General features: G+C 46.9%; 2 protein-coding genes across 2 annotated transcripts in view; both read left to right on the top strand.

The window, feature by feature from the left end:
* Window positions 1-2,614: 2,614 nt before the first annotated feature.
* On the top strand, window positions 2,615-18,149 carry NDUFS2 (NADH:ubiquinone oxidoreductase core subunit S2). The gene is made up of 14 exons (XM_088464009.1): window positions 2,615-2,774; window positions 3,751-3,854; window positions 4,400-4,590; window positions 12,665-12,785; window positions 13,652-13,764; window positions 15,739-15,813; window positions 16,022-16,099; window positions 16,270-16,355; window positions 16,632-16,751; window positions 16,856-16,985; window positions 17,123-17,218; window positions 17,642-17,725; window positions 17,824-17,881; window positions 17,961-18,149. Exons 1-14 carry the CDS (start codon window positions 2,689-2,691, stop codon window positions 17,996-17,998), a joined length of 1,380 nt encoding a protein of 459 aa, XP_088320135.1. The 5' UTR covers window positions 2,615-2,688; the 3' UTR covers window positions 17,999-18,149.
* A 344-nt stretch (window positions 18,150-18,493) lies between these two features.
* Window positions 18,494-21,010, top strand: part of FCER1G (Fc epsilon receptor Ig) — a 26,787-nt gene continuing 24,270 nt past the window's right edge. Inside the window, exon 1 of the mRNA XM_088464010.1 lies at window positions 18,494-18,946. The gene's annotated coding sequence lies outside the window, so the exon portion shown is untranslated. The remainder of the gene's footprint in view (window positions 18,947-21,010) is intronic.

Here is a 21,010-nt window from a genome sequence, read left to right as displayed (position 1 = left end):
TGGGGGACAGGTAGGGTGAGGTGTAAATGATGGGGGACAGGTAGGGTGAGGTGTAAATGATGGGGGACAGGTAGGGTGAGGTGTAAATGATGGGGGACAGGTATGGTGAGGTGTAAATGATGGGGACAGGTATGGTGAGGTGTAAATGATGGGGGACAGGAATGTGGAGGTGTAAATGATGGGGGACAGGTATGGTGAGGTGTAAATGATGGGGGACAGGTATGGGGATGTGTAAATGATGGGGGACAGGTATGGTGAGGTATAAATGATGGGGGACAGGTATGGGGAGGTGTAAATGATGGGGACAGGAATGTGGAGGTGTAAATGATGGAGGACAGGTATGGGGAGGTGTAAATGATGGGGGACAGGTATGGGGAGGTGTAAATGATGGGGGACAGGTATGGGGAGGTATAAATGATGGGGGACAGGTAGGGGGAGGTGTAAATGATGGGGGACAGGTAGGGTGAGGTGTAAATAATGGGGGACAGGTAGGGTGAGGTGTAAATAATGGGGGACAGGTAGGGTGAGATGTAAATAATGGGGGACAGGTAGGGTGAGGTGTAAATAATTGGGGACAGGTATGGTGAGGTGTAAATAATGGGGGACAGGTATATGGAGGTGTAAATAATGGGGGACAGGTATGGGGAGGTGTAAATAATGGGGGACAGGTATATGGAGGTATAAATGATGGGGGACAGGTATGGGGAGGTGTAAATGATGGGGGACAGGTAGGGTGAGGTGTAAATGATGGGGGACAGGTAGGGTGAGGTGTAAATAATGGGGGACAGGTATGGTGAGGTATAATGGGGGACAGGTATGGTGAGGTGTAAATGATGGGGGACAGGTAGGGTGAGGTGTAAATGATGGGGGACAGGTAGGGTGAGGTGTAAATGATGGGGGACAGGTAGGGTGAGGTGTAAATGATGGGGACAGGTATGGTGAGGTGTAAATGATGGGGGACAGGTATGGTGAGGTGTAAATGATGGGGGACAGGTATGGGGAGGTGTAAATGATGGGGGACAGGTAGGGTGAGGTGTAAATGATGGGGGACAGGTAGGGTGAGGTGTAAATGATGGGGGACAGGTATGGTGAGGTGTAAATGATGGGGACAGGTATGGTGAGGTGTAAATGATGGGGGACAGGTATGGTGAGGTGTAAATGATGGGGGACAGGTATGGGGATGTGTAAATGATGGGGGACAGGTATGGTGAGGTATAAATGATGGGGGACAGGTATGGGGAGGTGTAAATGATGGGGACAGGAATGTGGAGGTGTAAATGATGGAGGACAGGTATGGGGAGGTGTAAATGATGGGGGACAGGTATGGGGAGGTGTAAATGATGGGGGACAGGTATGGGGAGGTATAAATGATGGGGGACAGGTAGGGGGAGGTGTAAATGATGGGGGACAGGTAGGGTGAGGTGTAAATAATGGGGGACAGGTAGGGTGAGGTGTAAATAATGGGGGACAGGTAGGGTGAGATGTAAATAATGGGGGACAGGTAGGGTGAGGTGTAAATAATTGGGGACAGGTATGGTGAGGTGTAAATAATGGGGGACAGGTATATGGAGGTGTAAATAATGGGGGACAGGTATGGGGAGGTGTAAATAATGGGGGACAGGTATATGGAGGTATAAATGATGGGGGACAGGTATGGGGAGGTGTAAATGATGGGGGACAGGTAGGGTGAGGTGTAAATGATGGGGGACAGGTAGGGTGAGGTGTAAATAATGGGGGACAGGTATGGTGAGGTATAATGGGGGACAGGTATGGTGAGGTGTAAATGATGGGGGACAGGTAGGGTGAGGTGTAAATGATGGGGGACAGGTAGGGTGAGGTGTAAATGATGGGGGACAGGTAGGGTGAGGTGTAAATGATGGGGACAGGTATGGTGAGGTGTAAATGATGGGGGACAGGTATGGTGAGGTGTAAATGATGGGGGACAGGTATGGGGAGGTGTAAATGATGGGGGACAGGTAGGGTGAGGTGTAAATGATGGGGGACAGGTAGGGTGAGGTGTAAATGATGGGGGACAGGTATGGTGAGGTGTAAATGATGGGGACAGGTATGGTGAGGTGTAAATGATGGGGGACAGGTATGGTGAGGTGTAAATGATGGGGGACAGGTATGGGGAGGTGTAAATGATGGGGGACAGGTATGGGGAGGTGTAAATGATAGGAAATGGTTCTTGCATTTGCGAGATAAGGAAAAATAAATTTACCAAAAAGTTTATAAACTTAAATAAAAACACTGAAAAATAACACATAGCACATTTTTAGGTACCCAAAATACTGCAAAGACTAATTTGCTAATAAAACACTTGCTGGCTGTTATATTTCCGCCATTAATAATATCTATTTCCTTAGAAATAAGGCCCATTCAGCGGCTATGGCAGGAGACACACAGGGAAAGACGTAGTAACATTATTACCTTCCTCCAGCTGCCAGAGGGAGGCGCCCAGCCTCCTCCCCTCAGCGTATAGTCCCGCCCCCCTGTGTACCGGCCACGCCCACATCAGAGCTGCCTGCCAGCTGACAATTTCAGGTCTGAAGGGCGGAAGTGCGTCACGGCGCCCGCTCCCACACTTGACATGGCGGCTCCTCACCCCTCTCTTTCTACGGCGCTGAAGCTGCAGCCAGACACAGGAAGTTCCCGGCAGGCAGTGCGTGCGCCCTGTCCTCTGGAAAGATGGCGGCGCTCAGAGTCCTGGGCAGGCTGCGGGCACCTTCAGAGGCTCTGGCCGGCGGCTGGCTGAGGGCGGCCCAGCCAGTCAGGTACTGCGCCCAGGGGTCGGGGGATGAGGTATAAGGGGGCAGCAGCTCCCCCCCCAGAGATCCAGAGGTGTCTGTAACTGTGCCCAGGGGAATGGGCTGTCCAGGGACGGGGGGCACCTCAATAACAGGACTGGTGGCAGCTGTCATACAGCATCTTCCAGGGGCTAATATGCACAGCCTGGCACATATATATATATATATATATATATATATATATTACAACAGCCCAAGATAAATAAACACCAAAGTGTGTATTAGTGTCTCTCTCTCATGCACATATTTATATAAACCTATATATTGCCAAATAGTATACATCAGAGTTATGATGTGGCATTGCTTGTACTAGTAGTGCTGCCCCGACCAACTTGTCACTTATAGCCACGTCCTGGCCTTCATCCGCTGCATTTGTTGTCCATGATTCAGCGCTGTTTTGCCTCCACTGTCACCAATTGAAGATTGTAAGCTCTTGGGGTTAGGTTCCCCAAACCAATATTTTTTTTATTTGTTATCTGTTTTTGTGTTGTCATATTAGAGCAGGGTTCCCAACCACGGTCCTCAAGGCACGCTAACAGTCCAGGTTTTAGGGATAGCCATACTTAAGCACAAGTGATTTAATTAGTACCTCAGTTATTTTGATTTAACCATCTGTGCACAATCATGGATATCACTAAAACCAGGACCGTTAGTGTGCCTTGAGGACCGAGGTTGGGAATCACTGTATTAGAGGGTGCTTTGTACTCTGCGGTGCTATGTAAGTAACTAGATATAAACATATGTGCTGTAAGTTTGCCATCATCCCCAATCCCATGTGAATGTCTCTACACAACCCTGACTACATAATGGTCTGTCATCTGCCCCACCTATATGTGGTCACCGCCATAGCGGTACTTGTTTATAAAGAGATTGCTGGGTCATGATTGCGTTAGGACCTTTTTTCCTGGCCTCTCACTGTCTTCTTTCTCCTTTTTTGTCTCAGGGAGAAGCAATGGCAGCCGGACATGGAGTTTATGAAGCAGTTCGATGGTGCCGTGATGTACCCAAATGCCACCACAGCAAAATGGGTGCCCGCTCCCTGGCACGGTCAGTAGCTGTCGTTTAATGGAGAGTATGTAGAATGGTACTTGCAAAGCAGCAGATATATTCTGTATTTTGCAGATCGTGCCCTAGAGGGCACCACGTGTGAGTGTATAGTATACAATGTTATCGAAATGCGTGGTGTCGGGAGTAGGTATGAAACTTTCATTAGTAAGTGTTTGAGCATCCTATGTACTGGCATTGGCATCAGAAACTTCCTGTGACATTATCAAACTGCAGGACTCCTTCCAGCTTCCTCACATACACCACAGGGTGTTCAGCCCACAGGATGGCCCTACTTCATTAGGTAACGTCAATATAGTGCTATAAATAAGGAGTAGTAGATTGACAGTTGCAATTTAGCCTCATTGTGGTGATGGTGCGGATTGTAAGAGTTGATGATTCCTTGTTCTCTGTATGGTCTTTGGCATTAAAAGGCCATTTATCTTATTGTGGTTTGTTATTTTCACCTCCGCCCCCGGATTGTACGAGGCATGTTTCATTATTACTAAACAGACACTGGCCTATTTTCTTCTGTCTCCCCACAACAGACAAAGACCCACCGGCACATAGGGATGTATCCAACCTCACCATTAATTTTGGACCCCAGCACCCTGCGGCTCACGGTGTCCTGCGGTTAGTCATGGAGCTCAGCGGAGAGTCCGTGAAAAAGTGCGATCCCCACGTGGGACTCCTTCACCGCGGCACGGAGAAGCTTATTGAGTACAAGACCTACCTGCAGGTAATAAACCAGGGCGGGGGGAGGGGGCTTTATTTTAATCTGACATGCCAGACGCATTGCATTTTTTTGTAGTAATATTGATTATTCGGTAAATGCATTAATTAAGACTGATGTACATTATATGAAGATAACTTATTCTTCAAAATAAGTCAAATAAGTACAAATTCTGTTTTGATGCAGAGAAATTGAGAAGTTAGAATGGTGTAAAAGACCTATGGTAATTCCAAAAGAGAGATAATAGAATATGTACAGTCAGGTGCATAAATATTGGGACATTGACAGAATTTTCATATTTCTACTTCAGGGTCCATAGGGGGTCCACAGGGTTGACCTTGGGGTATAGGTTGGGAACCAAATCCGGGCACCACGCAGTTAAAGCTTTTAGCTCCCAGGATGCACTGGGTCCACTCTCCCTATAACCCCACCCCCAAGCCAGAGGCACCTCAGTTTAAGTTGGTGCCCGGCCGGAGTCGGGTCACCGTTAGCGCAGGGGGAGCTGATTAGCAGCCCCTAAGCTTATTTTATTTTTTTAGGGACAAAGTTTTTTCATAGACTTTGGACTCTTCAGAGCGGCAGCGTCGGACTGTCCATAGGACGTCTAAGCTGCCGCTCCGTCACCCCGCTGGCGCTGAGACGCCAGTACAGATCTGGGGATCTCAGCGGGACCCCAGAGTCTGTACTAGCCGGACTCTGCGGGCGCCCAGGACTGCTGCCGGATCCACGGGGAGCAGGTAAGGTCGCGGATCACCGCTTGCGGTGATCCGCGCATTTCAAATGCAGTCCTGTGCCTCCGGTCTCAGGGGACAGACCGGAGGCGCCGGCAGTGGCGGCGGGCCCCCCATACCCCGTGTGTCCACTAGACCACCAGGGACTTAACGATCGGTGCAGGGAGCCGGCGTCCCGGGGGTTAATAGCCGGCCAGGGGAGGCAGCCTTCCCTGTTACAGCGGCTCCTCCCCTCAGCTCAGCGCGCCTTTCAGTATCCATAGTCTGGCGTCGCTGAGCTGCTTCCTCCGCGGGCCACGCTTCTTCTGAGGTCTCCAGCGGCCATTTTATCTCTGTGGTGCAGCAGAAATCTCTGGAGATGGCAGTGAGTCCAGTCCCCCTGCGTACCTCACCATCAGGTCAGTGTACACAGCGCTGTAGCCTTCCCAGACACTGAATCTGGGCAGTTGAATGCAGTGTAATAGTGCAGTATATTATATGACATGTTTATGTATATATGTATATATCTGCATTGTATGTGACTTATGCTAGTGCTGACTGTACTTTATTCTCTCACCTGTCAGTGTATATCTATCCCTTTTCTTTATCTGCCCTAATACAGCTGTACTTAGGGTGGTTCTGAGACCTCACATTTATATACTTGTTAATATTTGTGTGGTTTGTCACATACTGTTGCGTGCTGCACGTTGCCATATTTTAGATGGAACTGTGTGTTGCATACGCTGAAAATGGGTCCCTGCAGCTATTTTTGGCATCAGTCAGGACCAGTATAGTGCTGCTTAATATTTCCGCCAAGATTGGTCAGATATGTCTGACCAGGAGATAGAGCGTTATACTGCACCCATTTTTACTATCCTGCAAGTCATGTGCTGCAGGTGTTAGTGCGGAGGATTTGACTCATAAAGGGTTCTGTATGTGGCGTCATCTGGTGCCGGCCTCTTTCACGACCCCCTTGGGCGGTTTGTTTTCTCGGGATCCTCTCAATTGCGGATCGCCGGGCGGGCCCCATTGTTGTACCTCACTTGGGGTTACTTCACCATACTGCCCTTTTCATCTCAGGGTATCTCGCAGCTTCTTGCACTCTTCCCCTGTGACACAGACTACCGCTCCCTGCAGGGGTTTTTTTGCAGTATATGAATTCCCCCTGGTGCCACAATAGTCTGTCATTCCCCTTGCAGGGATTACCACAACAGCCACCCTGGGTGGATGTCGTTTTCTACGAAACGCTAATTGGCGTGGTTGACGCCCTGTGGTTACTTCCCAGTTGGCTCTGCCGTGAACTGGGTACTGTTCGGGGCTCTTTCCCTCTTACACGGGGGGAAGCCTATTTCAGGTATTATTATCCCTGCTTTAGGGCTGGTAGCAGGTCCATTCTGGTTAGAGTGAATGTTGACCTGCACCTGTATCATACACCCTCAGTATTGCGTGCCTTCGGGTTACCTGTTGCTGACTAGCGGGTGGATCGCATAGCGGGACTCTGGCTGTTGCCAGATAGGAGGTGTTACAACAGTGTTTGGCCTCCTGTCCCAAATTCCCTGAGGGCATCACGAGCCCCTCCTGGGGGGGATGGGCGTGTTACTCGTCTGATTACAGACGTTACTACGCCTCCCATTCCTGCGTGGTCGGATTCTTCGGATCCGTAGGTGGTAACTCTGCCTGAAATCAGTATACTTGCTTTCGGGAGTTGTTACCCATCCTACCATGGCTATAGCATGGTTGGTTAATACTATTGCATATTGGGTTGATGCATTTGTAACGTTTTTTCCCCTCCAACACGTCGGGGGTTCAAATGTATTTGGTCGCTCATGTAATATATGCAGTTGTCATAGGTGGACATGCCTATATTGGATACCAGTCTCCTAACTTTCAGAGTTCCGGCTGCGACTGTATCCTCCGTAATACCCTATGGCTGCGCTCTGAGAATGCAGAGGTGCAGATACCATCTTTAGGGTTGATATTGTTTGGTCCTGACCTTGACAAGATTGTAGTAACATTGGCAGTATTACTAACGACAAGTTTACCGCTTTCAGCTATGCACACTACAAGGCCTCAGACTAAGTCTGTTAAGTCTTTTTTGTCCTCTCGGTCAGCCTAAAGGTCTGTTTCTTCGTAGACTGTCGGCATCTACAAGGGCCGACATATCCAGTACCGAGCAGGCCTGGACTGCCAGCCGATCCTGCTTCTGAACCTACGGATATCTCTTCAGTCTGACGGGACAGGCCTACAACTGGGAGATACCGATTTTCTCAGTTCGCCCGGTATTAGTGTCAAGTTGCCGCGGCTACGTGGGTAGGAGGGTACGCCCTCTTTACAAGGGCCTTACAGATCCAGAAAGCTATGCAGTTGTTGCGGTAAGCGGAGCTAATTGGGCCATCCCCACTATCTCAGTGAGGGACTGGTTGTTCTGTTTTCTTTCTGGTGCGGTGGCTGAATGGTCCTCTTTGGCCTGTTCTCTGTCTCAATTCCCTGAACCAGTTCCTAAAGCTACCTGGGCTCAGGAGGAAATCCCTATGCTCCATCATACGATGTTTGGAACCTGGGGACTTTAGGGTATCACTGGATATACAGGACGCGTGCCTACGGGTACTTACAGAGACCTTTCCTCAGCATGGGCTGAGGTTTGCTGTATCACAGCAACACTTACAATTTTTCGGGCTCTGCCTGTTGGGACTGTCCTCAGCCCCACAGGGGTTTACCAGCGTTTTGGATTTTCTGACAGTTCTTCTGTTCAGTATATCCCAATGCTCCTGTACCTGGACGGCCTCCTGCTCTTAGCGGGATCACCGGGGTACTTTACGGCCAGGTCAGGATGACTGTGGCTTCTTCAGGGTGCAGACGTTTAATCAACGGGGAAAAAGTCCTCCCTGCATCCCTCTCTGGGTATTCTTCATCTAGGATCCCTGCTGGGTTCTCAGAATCTGAGAATTCTTCTGGCGTAAGACGGAATCTCCTCTCTTCCATTAGGAGTACATGGTTGTCTGCGCAGTCGACAGATGTCTTTACACTCTGGGATGCATGGTGGAATGGGCTCAGTTCCATTCCAGGCCTTTCCATAATTGGCTCATCTCCAGATGGAATGAGTTTTTTCTGTCGGATAACTGTTCAAACGATGATGCTCTCTCCGGAGGCAAGTCGGTCCCTGTCCGGGTGGCTATGGCCATCTCGTCCAGGGTTTTCTTTGCTAGGGACAGTGTCTGGACCGAATCCTTTTCAGTGCAGTTGGACGTCTGTCGATTCCACCCTGTCAATTAACTTACTCTGGCATAACTCTTGTTTCCCGGTGAACCTGAAAAGGTTCAGTCCGACAGGGTCAGGACAGTGGCTTCCTTTTTAGCAACACTGTTCGTTGGGTGGCAATGACAGGTATGTCACATATTCGGACATAGTCCGAGGGTCTCCTCCCGACCATCTCGGCAGCGTTCATTTCAGGAGCTCTCCATTGGGAAGCGGGAGTCCTCAGCCGTCACGACGTGCATCCCGGGGACTAGTCTCTTCCCCAAGAGAGGTTTCATCTCCTGGTGAGCAGGGGGGGCCCCCCTGAGGTGACCCTCATGGCCTTCTGACTTTATCACACTAGGGTGTTACAGTTCAGCTCTGGGGATTCTGAAGCAAACTTCAGCGACTCTTTGTCGGTGAAGTGGTCCTTCCACTTTGTGTACCTGTGTTCTCCGGTCTCCCTTCTTCCTCGAGGTCTTTGGAAGTGTTTTCAATCGAGACGGAGATGCTTTCCTGCTGGTGGTTCCTGCTTGCCCCAGATGTCAGGGGTACTTGGATCTTCGGAGTCTCTACATCGATACTCCATCCCTGATGCTTCACTGCCCGGACCTGTTGTCTCAGGGTCCTTGGTTTTGCCTTGGACCTGGGTCGTTTGTCTTTGACTGTGTCCTTACAGTGGTCTTACGGCTTCCCTGGCTTTGTCATCGTTAGAATGATTAGAGCACATGGATCAGCTTTTGCTGGGACCTACCACAAACTGTGGCAGCCATAAATCTTATGGTATTGTACCTGTCGATACAATCCTCCGGTGTCCAGGATTTCCAGATATTCTGGCATTCCTTCCGGCTGGCTTGGGTTTCACACTTGGCCTGGTCTTCCTGACAGTGCGGATCTCTACACTGTCAGTATGGTTAAGATATGGAATTGCTTCACTCTGGTATCCAGTTCATCCTTTGGAGTGTTTTCTTGATTATGCCTCCATTTGTCCTCCCTAGGGACTCCTTGGGAGTAAGTAGTGGTTCTTCGTTACCTCCGGGGACAGTCAATGGAACCGCTGGTTGTGATAGCCATTACATGGTCTATTGCTTAGGCTCTCTCTTTCTCTCAGGGTGTTTATATCAACCAGGAGAGTGTCTGAATTGGGAGCGTTCTCATGTAGCTCCCTCTTCTGGAGGGCATCATGTCAGGGTGGGAGTTGCTCTCGCCCTGTGTTTCTTCTTAGTGGTTTTCAGGTTCCATATTATTCTGGAACTTATGGTACGGCCATTCTGTCCCCAGTCCTCTCGGCTGGTGTGGCCTCATTGACTGTGGTCTGGCCTCTTTGGATTTATGTGATCCGTTCAGGTTCCTTACGGAAATCGGACTCCTTATTGGTGGTCTGAGATTTCTGGTTTTCACAGGAAAGGATGGCCGGCCTATAACCAAATGTTGACTTGGATGGCCTCGTAGGTCTTCCTCAGGGGCCTACCCATGGGTAGGCCTTCCTGTTGTTGATGCTTGTTTTTTCTCGGGCCATGTGACCCTCGTGTGCGGCTCGCTGTGGCACCTCGGCTGTTTTGCCTTACTAGGTGGCCACGTGGTCTTCTGTCCACACCTTTTTAAGGTTCTAGGCATTGGTTTCCTTTGCCTCTCAGGATGCTTCCTTTTTGGCGACGGATTCTCCTCTCAGCACAGGAGCGTCCCCACCCTTGGTTGAACTGCTTTGGGACATCCCCAAGGTCAACCCTGTGGACCCCCTATGGACCCTGAAGTAGAAAACAAGAGATATGGTAAGAACTTACCTTTGTTATCTCTGTTTCTACGAAGTCCATAGGGTCCACAGGGCGCCCGCCCTGACGCACCTGGCTTCATATGGGCTGTGTGGCTGGTCACCGGTTTTCCGTCTCCCATTTCGGTGAGTATGGTTATTGAGTGTTCCAGTTTTCTCTCTCTTTTTCTCTCCTCCTCCGGCCTTTGGCTACTTACAAACTGAGGTGCCTCTGGCTTGGGGGTGGGGTTATAGGGAGAGTGGACCCAGTGCATCCTGGGAGCTAAAAGCTTTAACTGCGTGGTGCCCGGATTTGGTTCCCAACCTATACCCCAAGGTCAACCCTGTGGACCCTATGGACTTCGTAGAAACAGAGATAACAAAGGTAAGTTCTTACCATATCTCTTGTTTTTGGCCTCTATTCACCACCACAATGACTTTGAAATGAAACAAACAAGATGTGCTTTACCTGCAGACTTTCAGATTTAATTTGAGGGTAATTACATCCAAATCAGGTGAACGGTGTAGGAATTACAACAGTTTCAATATGTGCCTCCCACTTTTTAAGGGGCCAAAAGTAATGGGACTATCAACTCAAAAGCTATTTCATGGACAGGTGTGAGCTATTCCCTCGTTATTTCATTATCAATTAAGCAGGTAAAAGGTCTGGAGTTGATTCTAGGTGTGACATTTGCATTTGGAATCAGTTGCTGTCGACTCTCAATATGAGATCCAAAGAGCTGTCACTATCAGTGAAGCAAGCCATCATTAGGCTGAAAAATCAAAACAAACCCATCAGAGAGATAGCAAAAACATTAGGTGTGGCCAAATCAACTGTTTGGAACATTCTTAAAAAGAAAGAAGGCACCGGAGAGCTCAGCAACACCAAAAGACCCGGAAGACCAAGGAAAACAACTGTGGTGGAGACAGAAGAATTATTTCCCTGGTGAAGAAAAACCCCTTCACAACAGTTGGCCAAATCAAGAACACTCTCCAGGAGGTAGGTGTATATGTGTCAAAGTCAACAATCAAGAGAAGACTTCACAAGAGTGAATATAGAGGGTTCACCACAAGATGTAAACCATTGGTGAGCCACAAAAACAGGAAGACCAGATTAGAGTTTGCCAAACAACATCTAAAAAAGCCATTACAGTTCTGGAACAACATCCCATGGACAGATGAGACAAAGATCAACTTGTACCAGAGTGATGGGAAGAGAAGAGTATGGAGAAGGAAAGGAACTGCTCATGATCCAAAACATATCACCTCATCAGTGAAGCGTGGTGGTAGTGTCATGGCGTGGGCATGTATGGCTGCCAATGGAACTGGTTCCCTTGTATTTATTGATGATGTGACTGCTGACAAAAGCAGCAGAATGAATTCTGAAGTGTTTCGGGCAATATTATATGCTCTTATTCAGTCAAATGCTTCAGAACTCATTGGACCGCTCTTCACAGTGCAGATGGACAATGACCCGAAGCATACTGCAAAAGCGACCAAAGAGGTTTTTAAGGCTAAAAAGTGGAATGTTATGTAATGGCCAAGTCAATCCCCCGACCTGAATCTGATTGAGCATGCATTTCACTTGATGAAGACAAAACTGAAGGGAAAATGCCCCAAGAACAAGCAGGAACTGAAGACATTTGCAGTAGAGGCCTGGCAGAGCATCACCAGGGATGAAACCCAGCGTCTGGTGATGTCTATGCGTTCCAGACTTCAGGCTGTAATTGCCTGCAAAGGATTTGCAACAGAGTATTAAAAAGTGAAAGTTAGATTTAGGATTGTTTAGTTTGTCCCATTACTTTTGGCCCCTTAAAAAGTGGGAGGCACATATAGAAACCGTTGTAATTCCTACACCGTTCACCTGATTTGGATGTAATTACCCTCAAATTAAATCTGAAAGTCTGCAGTTAAATCACATCTTGTTTGTTTCATTTCAAAGCCATTGTGGTGGTGACTAGAGGCCAAAATATGAAAATTCTGTCACTGTCCCAATATTTATGGACCTGACTGTAGTAGAGTAAAAGATTGATGAGTACAATGAGATGCACTTTTCCTTTACCAGGAGTATAACTTCCCTAATGATCTCTCACTGTACCATGTCCCCAAACCTTTATACTGTGAGAGAATGATGCCACCTCAATAAACCTGTCGGCCACTCGGTATTTGCGACCTCTCAGTTGTTGTCATACAGAGACCTCTACGTCAAAACTCCTGGATCTTGTGGAGCTACATCAGGGACTCTGTACGTGGTCAGATTCGGTCATTGTCCGACTCATCAGAGTTCGGTCCGGACCAGTGGTGGTCTAGTGCCCACACAGGTGGCAGTTTGCGTACAAATGAGGCGTTTGGAGTAGCTTGGTGACGCGTCTCTGTTATCTTCCAGGCGTTGCCCTACTTTGACCGCCTAGACTATGTCTCCATGATGTGCAATGAACAAGCTTATTCTCTGGCTGTGGAGAAGCTGCTGAACATCCGACCTCCGCTCAGAGCCCAGTGGATCAGAGGTAAGCTATAGCCTGCATTATGGGATAGCTGGTCACCAGGCCCTGTATAACAGAGCTACAAGCTGCACAAAGTTAGTTCCAGAAAGTAAGATGTCTTTTAATAGCTTATCTGGATTACAATAGTACACCGTAATGCAGGGCTTGTCAAATCCGAGGGGTCAGGTCGCCATGGCTACCAGATTTTGCAGTGAGGGGGAAGCAGATCCTCATCAGCTCCCGTGGAGATTTGTGCCTATAGTATGGCGGCGTTCATTTCATGCACAGGAGTGCATGTGCCGAGTGTCGTCTGCGGTGACTGCTGTGCCTGCGTCCGTCCTGGTCTGTGCTGACTCCTCCTCTCCATCCTGGCCTGGTCTGACCCATGCTGTCTGTCTCAGTCTACGCTGCTCCTCCTGTACATCCCGGCTGTCTACTGTCTCCGGCTGCATAGAGCTCTCCGGTAGTAGGGTCTATGCGTGGCCTGGGATTGCGGAGCAGCTTCAGAGGGACAGTGGTGTGACCATGAGGGGAGGGGGATTTGTACTTTCTGGTACCATTGTTTTATATGAAAAGTGGTCCGTTATTACTGGAGGATGAGGGTGGAGCAGGGGAGCTGTGCAGAGCAGTGAGGGGGCCTTCATGTTACTGTATCCATTCAACTGTGACCATTTTGTGGACTAGTATAGTGTGTATAACACACAGAGCTGTGCTCCTCACTCACTCCTGTAATTGTTTTGGGGGGACAGTGATCTGGCTCCTACACTTTCATGCTGGCTCCTAGAGTTTAGAAAATTGTGTCAAGCCCTGCCCTAAAGCAAAGGCAAACACTATCAGTACAGTGACACAAGGCTCATTGGTGCACATCCTAATTGTGTTACGTGTTACAGTTCTGTTTGCAGAGATCACACGCCTTCTGAACCACATCATGGCAGTCGCTTGCCACGCACTCGATATCGGAGCCATGACGCCGTTCTTCTGGCTGTTTGAGGAGCGAGAGAAGGTATCGATGCACATAACACGTTATTTGGAAAGAAGAATATAAATGCCCATATTGCATGCTTTGTTACAGCTGTATAGTTTCTGTATATTCGCTTATTCCATGTCCACAAGGAGTGACCTACCTTCTGGGCAGTGTTAAGGAGAGAGGTGACCATGCCATGTACTGGCAAGGGGCATGCTCAGTGTGTGCCTGTGACTCATCCTGTGACATAGTCACACTGCCAGCTTTCATCCTATTGGCTGAGAATGATCACATGAGATTAGCGTCACAGGAACTTCTGCTCTCCCCAACGACTAAATTGAAAAACTACCGGGGTGTTTATGACAGGGAGGTGCAGTTTTATAGAACATTTATATCAGTGACAGTATTTAATTATACATTGCAATTAGGGCGTTACTCAGCAGGTACCATGGACCCGTTCACAGCGGTGATGTCATTGGGAATCTCCCTCTGTACAGGAAAGCCCAGGTTACTGCTTTGTACCGTTCTGCATCTAAAGCTGAAAGTATAACCTGAATCTAACAGTGCCTGATAGCTGCTGTAGATCCAGGTTACACTGACTGCCGACAATTAGAGAGGCTGGTGCTCTAGTAATAAAAAAAGGCTCAACACAACCCAGTCGCCATGGATACTATAAAATACAACATGGCGTCCAATCTACAAGGGGTCTGGCCACAAAGTTGCGAAATGCCCCTTTTAGTACAGGGTTGTTCTCAAGGCTGCATGACAGATTTACTTCAACTATAGGATAAAACATTGTTCTGTGCAGCGACTTACGTAGAAGAAAGGTAGTTACATCCTTTAGAGAGATCCGTTTTACCACCTAATGAAGTAGGAAAGTCAAACTCTCAATTTAAGGAAAGGTGTTTTATTTCGGGACTAAGCGCCATCCTCAGGAGTACTCGATCCGCGGAACACGGTCCATGGCGTAAACCATAACTTGGTGACTTTAAATATACAGATATTGAAATAAGACTACAATAAAGTAATCGTGGTACTTTGCGCTCCCTGGGGTATTTCTCGTGTTATTTTCCAATTATGTGTGTTCGAAATCCAAATCCTTTATTAATGTCCGTGGGATGGGATTTTATAATTCAAATATAACCGTCCTCTTATTTTCTGATGTTATACTTTCAATAATTCTCCATTAAACGGTTGATAGATATAAAAAAAGGAAAGAAAATGGGGTGTATATAGTGAAGTACCGTTTTATTCAATCCAAAATACACATTAAAACATGGACACAAAATGATATATGCAGTCCCGTACCGGATAATGTGGGGTACCTGTTTAGCGCACCCAAATTTGCCTCTGTATGATTACAGCAATAACCCGGGTTCAAATGCTGGAACATCAGATACTCATCAGAGTGCAATAAGGACCTCCACAAATTCCTCTGCTGGACTCTCTGCCTGGTAACAGTTGGAATGGATCTTCTCAGTACTATGCCCTTGCCACTTATTACTAAGCATTTGTACCCGGGCTATTGCTGTAATCATACAGAGGCAAATTTGGGTGCGCTAAACAGGTACCCCACATTATCTGTCCATGTTTTAATGTGTATTTTGGATTGAATAAAACGCTACTTCACTATATATACCCCATTTTCTTTTCCTTTTTTTATATATATCAACCGTTTTAATGGAGAATTATTGAAAGTATAACATCAGAAAATAAGAGGACGGTTATATTTGAATTGTAAAATCCCATCCCATGGACATTAATAAAGGATTTGGATTTCGAACACACATAATTGGAAAATAACACGAGAAATATCCCAGGGAGCGCAAAGTATTTACTTTATTGTAGAAACTGTGTGAATTTTAAAGTGAAGGGGACCACTTTGGTGGTAATTTGCTGCACCTTTGTTTAAAGCGCTGGTTTGTCTATATTTGTTTCTTTTTGTGTATATTGAAATAAGACTGCCACTGGCTGCCGTGTGATTTATACACACTTCCTGTCTCCTCCCTGCAGTTGTTCGAGTTTTACGAGAGAGTGTCCGGCGCCCGCATGCACGCGGCCTATGTCCGACCGGGAGGCGTGCACCAGGTAATGCCCTTCACTAGATTTTGCAGATTGGGTCATTTACGCACAATGGTGAACAGGGAAACTTTCAGGTCTCTCTCTGTATACCACCGCGCTGGTCTCCTAATAGGCGTAATATCTGTATGCATGGCCGGTGGATCGTTGAGCGGTTGACGTGACCGGCCCTTTTGCTGTACTTTGTAATATCTTATGGTCGTATTGTGCTTCCTAGGACATGCCACTGGGGCTGATGGACGATATCTACCAGTTTATAAAGACCTTCTCTCTCCGAATCGATGAGCTGGAGGAGGTAAGACTCAGACTTCCTGAGACATTGTAGAGGTAACGGAGGGTCATCTCTTGGCACAGTAGCTTCCTTCCTTTGGTGTAACATTACCTGCTTTATGTGTGTTCTCTTCCGTGATGGGTTACTAACGGTGGACAGGCCCTAATTCTCTCCCGTGGTCACATGACCTATAGATGCTGACAAACAACCGTATCTGGAAGAACCGGACCGTGGACATCGGAGTGGTCTCAGCCGAGGACGCCCTGAACTACGGGTTTAGGTAAAGTCTGAAGACCTGTAGATGTGAAATGGTAACAAAGGTTAATGTAAATATTCAGACAATAAAGAATTTCTGATACAATGAGCTTTAGTGACAATAATCCAGTTATAGTCCATGATTTGCAATGAAAGGCTCCGTCCCCAGAACAACAAATTTACTGTGTATATAACCTCCTACCTACCCCTCGGAAACTGATATTATTCTAGTGTATTAGAGCAATAAGTGGTAATTTTGGTCTATGTCCATCTCTGACGCCCCTCCCACGTGTGTTCGCAGTGGGGTGATGCTCCGGGGATCCGGGATCCAGTGGGATCTGAGGAAGTCTCAGCCCTACGACGTGTACGACCAGGTGGAATTCGATGTCCCCATTGGCTCTAGAGGAGATTGTTATGACAGGTGAGTGGGCGTGGCTGTGCCAGTATCACGATGGGGGAGTGAGCTTTGCCTCGTCGTGCCAATGGGACGTCTCACTTTCTGCCTCCGCCCGTCTCTCCGGCTAGGTACCTTTGCCGGGTAGAGGAGATGCGCCAATCCTTGCGGATCGTTCTCCAGGCCCTCAACAAGATGCCAGAGGGAGAGATCAAGGTGGACGATGCCAAGGTGTCCCCGCCCAAGAGGTCTGAAATGAAGGTACGGTTCCATGCGACACTTTAAGCTCTCGGCTGCAGCATCTGCCCCACCTCCCGCGTAGAGAGTGTAGTGAAGTCACCGTAGCGACTGGATAATGTAACTTGTCTCACAAACTGGTACCGATGTTCTCTCCACAGCACTCTATGGAGTCCCTGATCCATCACTTTAAACTGTACACTGAGGGCTACCAGGTGCCACCGGGGGCCACGTATACCGCCATCGAAGCCCCCAAGGTAAGAAAGGGTAGGGCATTGAGGTGGTATTGAGTTATGTCTTACAGCGGACATCTCCAGGAAACCAGTCCGGCTATTCTGTGCCATGTTCTGAGGATTCCCGTTTACCCGCCATGGGTTATTTTATAATGCGTTATTAATAAGGGGTGTACGCCGCATTCTGTAACACTGAGGAGGGGCAGGACTTCCCATCTTCCTACAATCTGCTTTCCGCTAGACACATCGGATGACCCTGTCACCCTGTCTGTAACGGGAGATACTAATATATAGGTTTAGGATGGACGAACTGGTCTTTAAAAATCTTTGTTTTTCATTTACATAGAAACTAAGATATTTGTAGCATGGTTATGGGGCCTAGACTCTGTAACCTTTACCCTCTCTGCCAGTGCAACGTCACTTACACACCATTCTACTTCCTGGCAGGGCGAGTTTGGAGTCTACCTCGTGTCTGATGGAACGAGCCGCCCGTACCGCTGTAAGATAAAGGCTCCCGGGTTTGCTCACCTGGTAAGTAAACGTTTCGCTTCCTGCATTCATTCCCATCACCGGGCCTAGTCTCATGCTGCGACGCCCATATTTGTGATGTCATTTTCCTCTCTTCCCAGGCGGGCTTGGATATGATGTCACAGGGTCACATGCTCGCAGATGTCGTTGCCATCATTGGTGAGAGCCCGTTGCATCTGCGGTTACCTGTGTTGCATGGTTTTGCGCTCTAAACTGACCCTGGCTTTTTCTCGCGCAGGAACTCAGGATATCGTGTTTGGGGAAGTGGATCGATAATCGGCTGCTCGGGTCTCACCGCTGCTCCGAACGTTTGATGTGGCCCTCTCATCCAGAACTAGAAGCAAGGCGTCTTCTTTATTTAAACTTTTGCGCTTGTAAAACTCATGATGAAAATAAATACTCTGGTTTCTTAATGGACAAAGCCCGAGTCATTAGCCCAGTGTCTTTTGTATGGAGCTGTAAGAGTTAACAGGCCTAGATTATGCTATCGCCTCCTAGTGGCTGTGACTGGTGTTGCATAAATGAATGAAAATTGATACGTTCTATGGAAATGGTTACATTTTAGTTTTGGGCTATTTTCCTTTTAATTATTCTTTTGTTCATCCGGTTTCGGCTTATGTACTCTGCAAGCCGCTGTGTAACTTTTGTGACTACATAAGAATATGAAACGTAATTGCTGAGGGTGGTGCCGTACGGTTACAGGATACTAGTTACTGTTCAGACAAGTTATTAAAGTGATCTTGAACAGGTTTATTCTGTATAATAATGTATTATCCGGTTACAAAGCGGCAGTGTTTGCGCCTCGGGGGAGATCTTAGCACACTTTACGTATAGTCTACCTATGTGCTATATACTACGGATTTGTGTCTATCGCAGTTTCCCTTGACTGCTAAATGCCACTAATTTCTCCTGGTAATTTATATTTGAGTTTTGGCCTCTGTAGGATGGCGTACATGATTTCCTCTGTCCTCCATTATATTGTGAAGCTCTGGGGTTTTTTTCTAGCTGAATAGGGAACTCCAGTTTCCTGAGAGCCGTCTTACTGTGATAAGTATGTGAGCTGGTGTTTTGGCCGGCGGTGGGTGTAGACTTCCTGTGTGGGTCTGGACACAAGGTCTCACTGGTAGGCTGAAGCCCTGCATAGCTCTGAAGGACGACCGAGCGTAGATATCGCAGCGAGATCCGCAAGTCCCCTACCAGCGACTTCCATCGCCCTAAATCCATGTGGGTAACTATAATCCTACTTGGGGTGCCAGAAATAGGAGGAGGGAGGGAGGCATTACCAGAGGATGTCACCATCAATGTTCTTCAGGGAGAAGAATCAATAGAGACTTAATGGGTGAGAGACATCCAGTGACCTCATTTATGTAAAGGGTGATATGTCAGTGACCGTGGAGCTTAGATTCGCTGATGATGAAGCTGTGATGCTTCCTATGTGTCTAATAGCGATTTATCTAAAAGGACCTTTATGATCAAAATAAGATAAATTGCAGAAGTATTAGGACTGTGCACTGTTAGTACATTCTAATTTTAGTAGCTGATATGGTCACACAAATACGGTATGAGGTGTCCATCTAACCTTAAATATCTCTACACTAAGAGGGGTATTCAATATGGGAGCGAAAACTCAGTTTTTACGTTAATTTCGCACCTATGACGTCATTATCGCAGGTTTTAGTTTTACACCGTATTCAATTTCAAAGACTTTTCGCAGGTTCGAAAAGTCTTTGATAAAAAACGGGGATAACTTTTCACCATTGAATAGGTGTCGAAAAAAAAGTGCAGAATTGGGGTTTAGGGGTGCAGGCTTAAAAAAAACAGCCTGCACCCCTGGGAATGTCATTTTAAAAATAACTGTGTCAAAAAAAGTTAAAAAAATAAAACAGGGACACCCCAAAAAATTAATTTAAAAATTGGGGTGGTAAAAAAAAAAAATGGGAAAAAATTGTTTCAAACTAGGGAAATAGGTTCAGGGCTATTCTGCAAGTATGCGGCAGGTGTATAGGCTATTAGCGGCAGGTGTTTTCTAGAATAGATTATTAGCGGCAGGTGTATTCTAGAATAGATTATTAGCGGCAGGTGTATTCTAGAATAGATTATTAGCGGCAGGTGTATTCTAGAATAGATTATTAGTGGCAGGTGTATTCTAGAATAGGCTATTAGCGGCAGGTGTATTCTAGAATAGGTTATTAGCGGCAGGTGTTTTCTAGAATAGATTATTAGCGGCAGGTGTTTTCTAGAATAGGCTATTAGCGGCAGGTGTATTCTAGAATAGATTATTAGCGGCAGGTGTTTTCTAGAATAGATTATTAGCGGCAGGTGTTTTCTAGAATAGATTATTAGCGGCAGGTGTTTTCTAGAATAGGCTATTAGCGGCAGGTGTATTCTAGAATAGATTATTAGCGGCAGGTGTTTTCTAGAATAGATTATTAGCGGCAGGTGTTTTCTAGAATAGGCTATTAGCGGCAGGTGTATTCTAGGATAGATTATTAGCGACAGGTGTATTCTAGAATAGATTATTAGCGGCAGGTGTATTCTAGGATAGATTATTAGCGGCAGGTGTATTCTAGGATAGATTATTAGCGGCAGGTGTATTCTAGAATAGATTATTAGCGGCAGGTGTTTTCTAGAATAGATTTATAGCGGCAGCTGTATTCTAGAATAGGCTATTAGCGGCAGGTGTATTCTAGAATAGATTTATAGCGGCAGGTGTATTCTAGAATAGGCTATTAGCGGCAGGTGTATTCTAGAATAGATTTATAGCGGCAGGTGTATTCTAGAATAGATTATTAGCGGCAGGTGTTTTGTAGAACAATTATTAGCGGCAGGTGTATTCTAGAATAGATTATTAGCGGCAGGTGTATTCTAGAATAGATTTATAGCGGCAGGTGTATTCTAGAATAGATTTATAGCGGCAGGTGTATACTAGAATAGATTTATAGCGGCAGGTGTATACTAGAATAGATTTATAGCGGCAGGTGTATACTAGAATAGATTTATAGCGGCAGGTGTTTTCTAGAATAGATTTATAGCGGCAGGTGTATTCTAGAATAGATTTATAGCGGCAGGTGTATTCTAGAATAGATTATTAGCGGCAGGTGTTTTCTAGAATAGGTTATTAGCGGCAGGTGTATTCTAGAATAGATTTAGAGCGGCAGGTGCATTCTAGAATAGATTATTAGCGGCAGGTGTATTCTAGAATAGATTATTAGCGGCAGGTGTATTCTAGAATAGATTATTAGCGGCAGGTGTATTCTAGAATAGATTATTAGCGGCAGGTGTATTCTA

The sequence above is a fragment of the Taudactylus pleione genome, unplaced genomic scaffold (genome assembly GCF_031769625.1).
Source record: "Taudactylus pleione unplaced genomic scaffold, aTauple2 ptg001561l, whole genome shotgun sequence".
In the NCBI taxonomy this organism is placed as follows: Eukaryota; Metazoa; Chordata; class Amphibia; order Anura; family Myobatrachidae; genus Taudactylus; species Taudactylus pleione.
The sequence above is the reverse complement of the archived record's forward strand: the minus strand, read 5'-3'. Positions and strand labels throughout refer to the sequence as shown.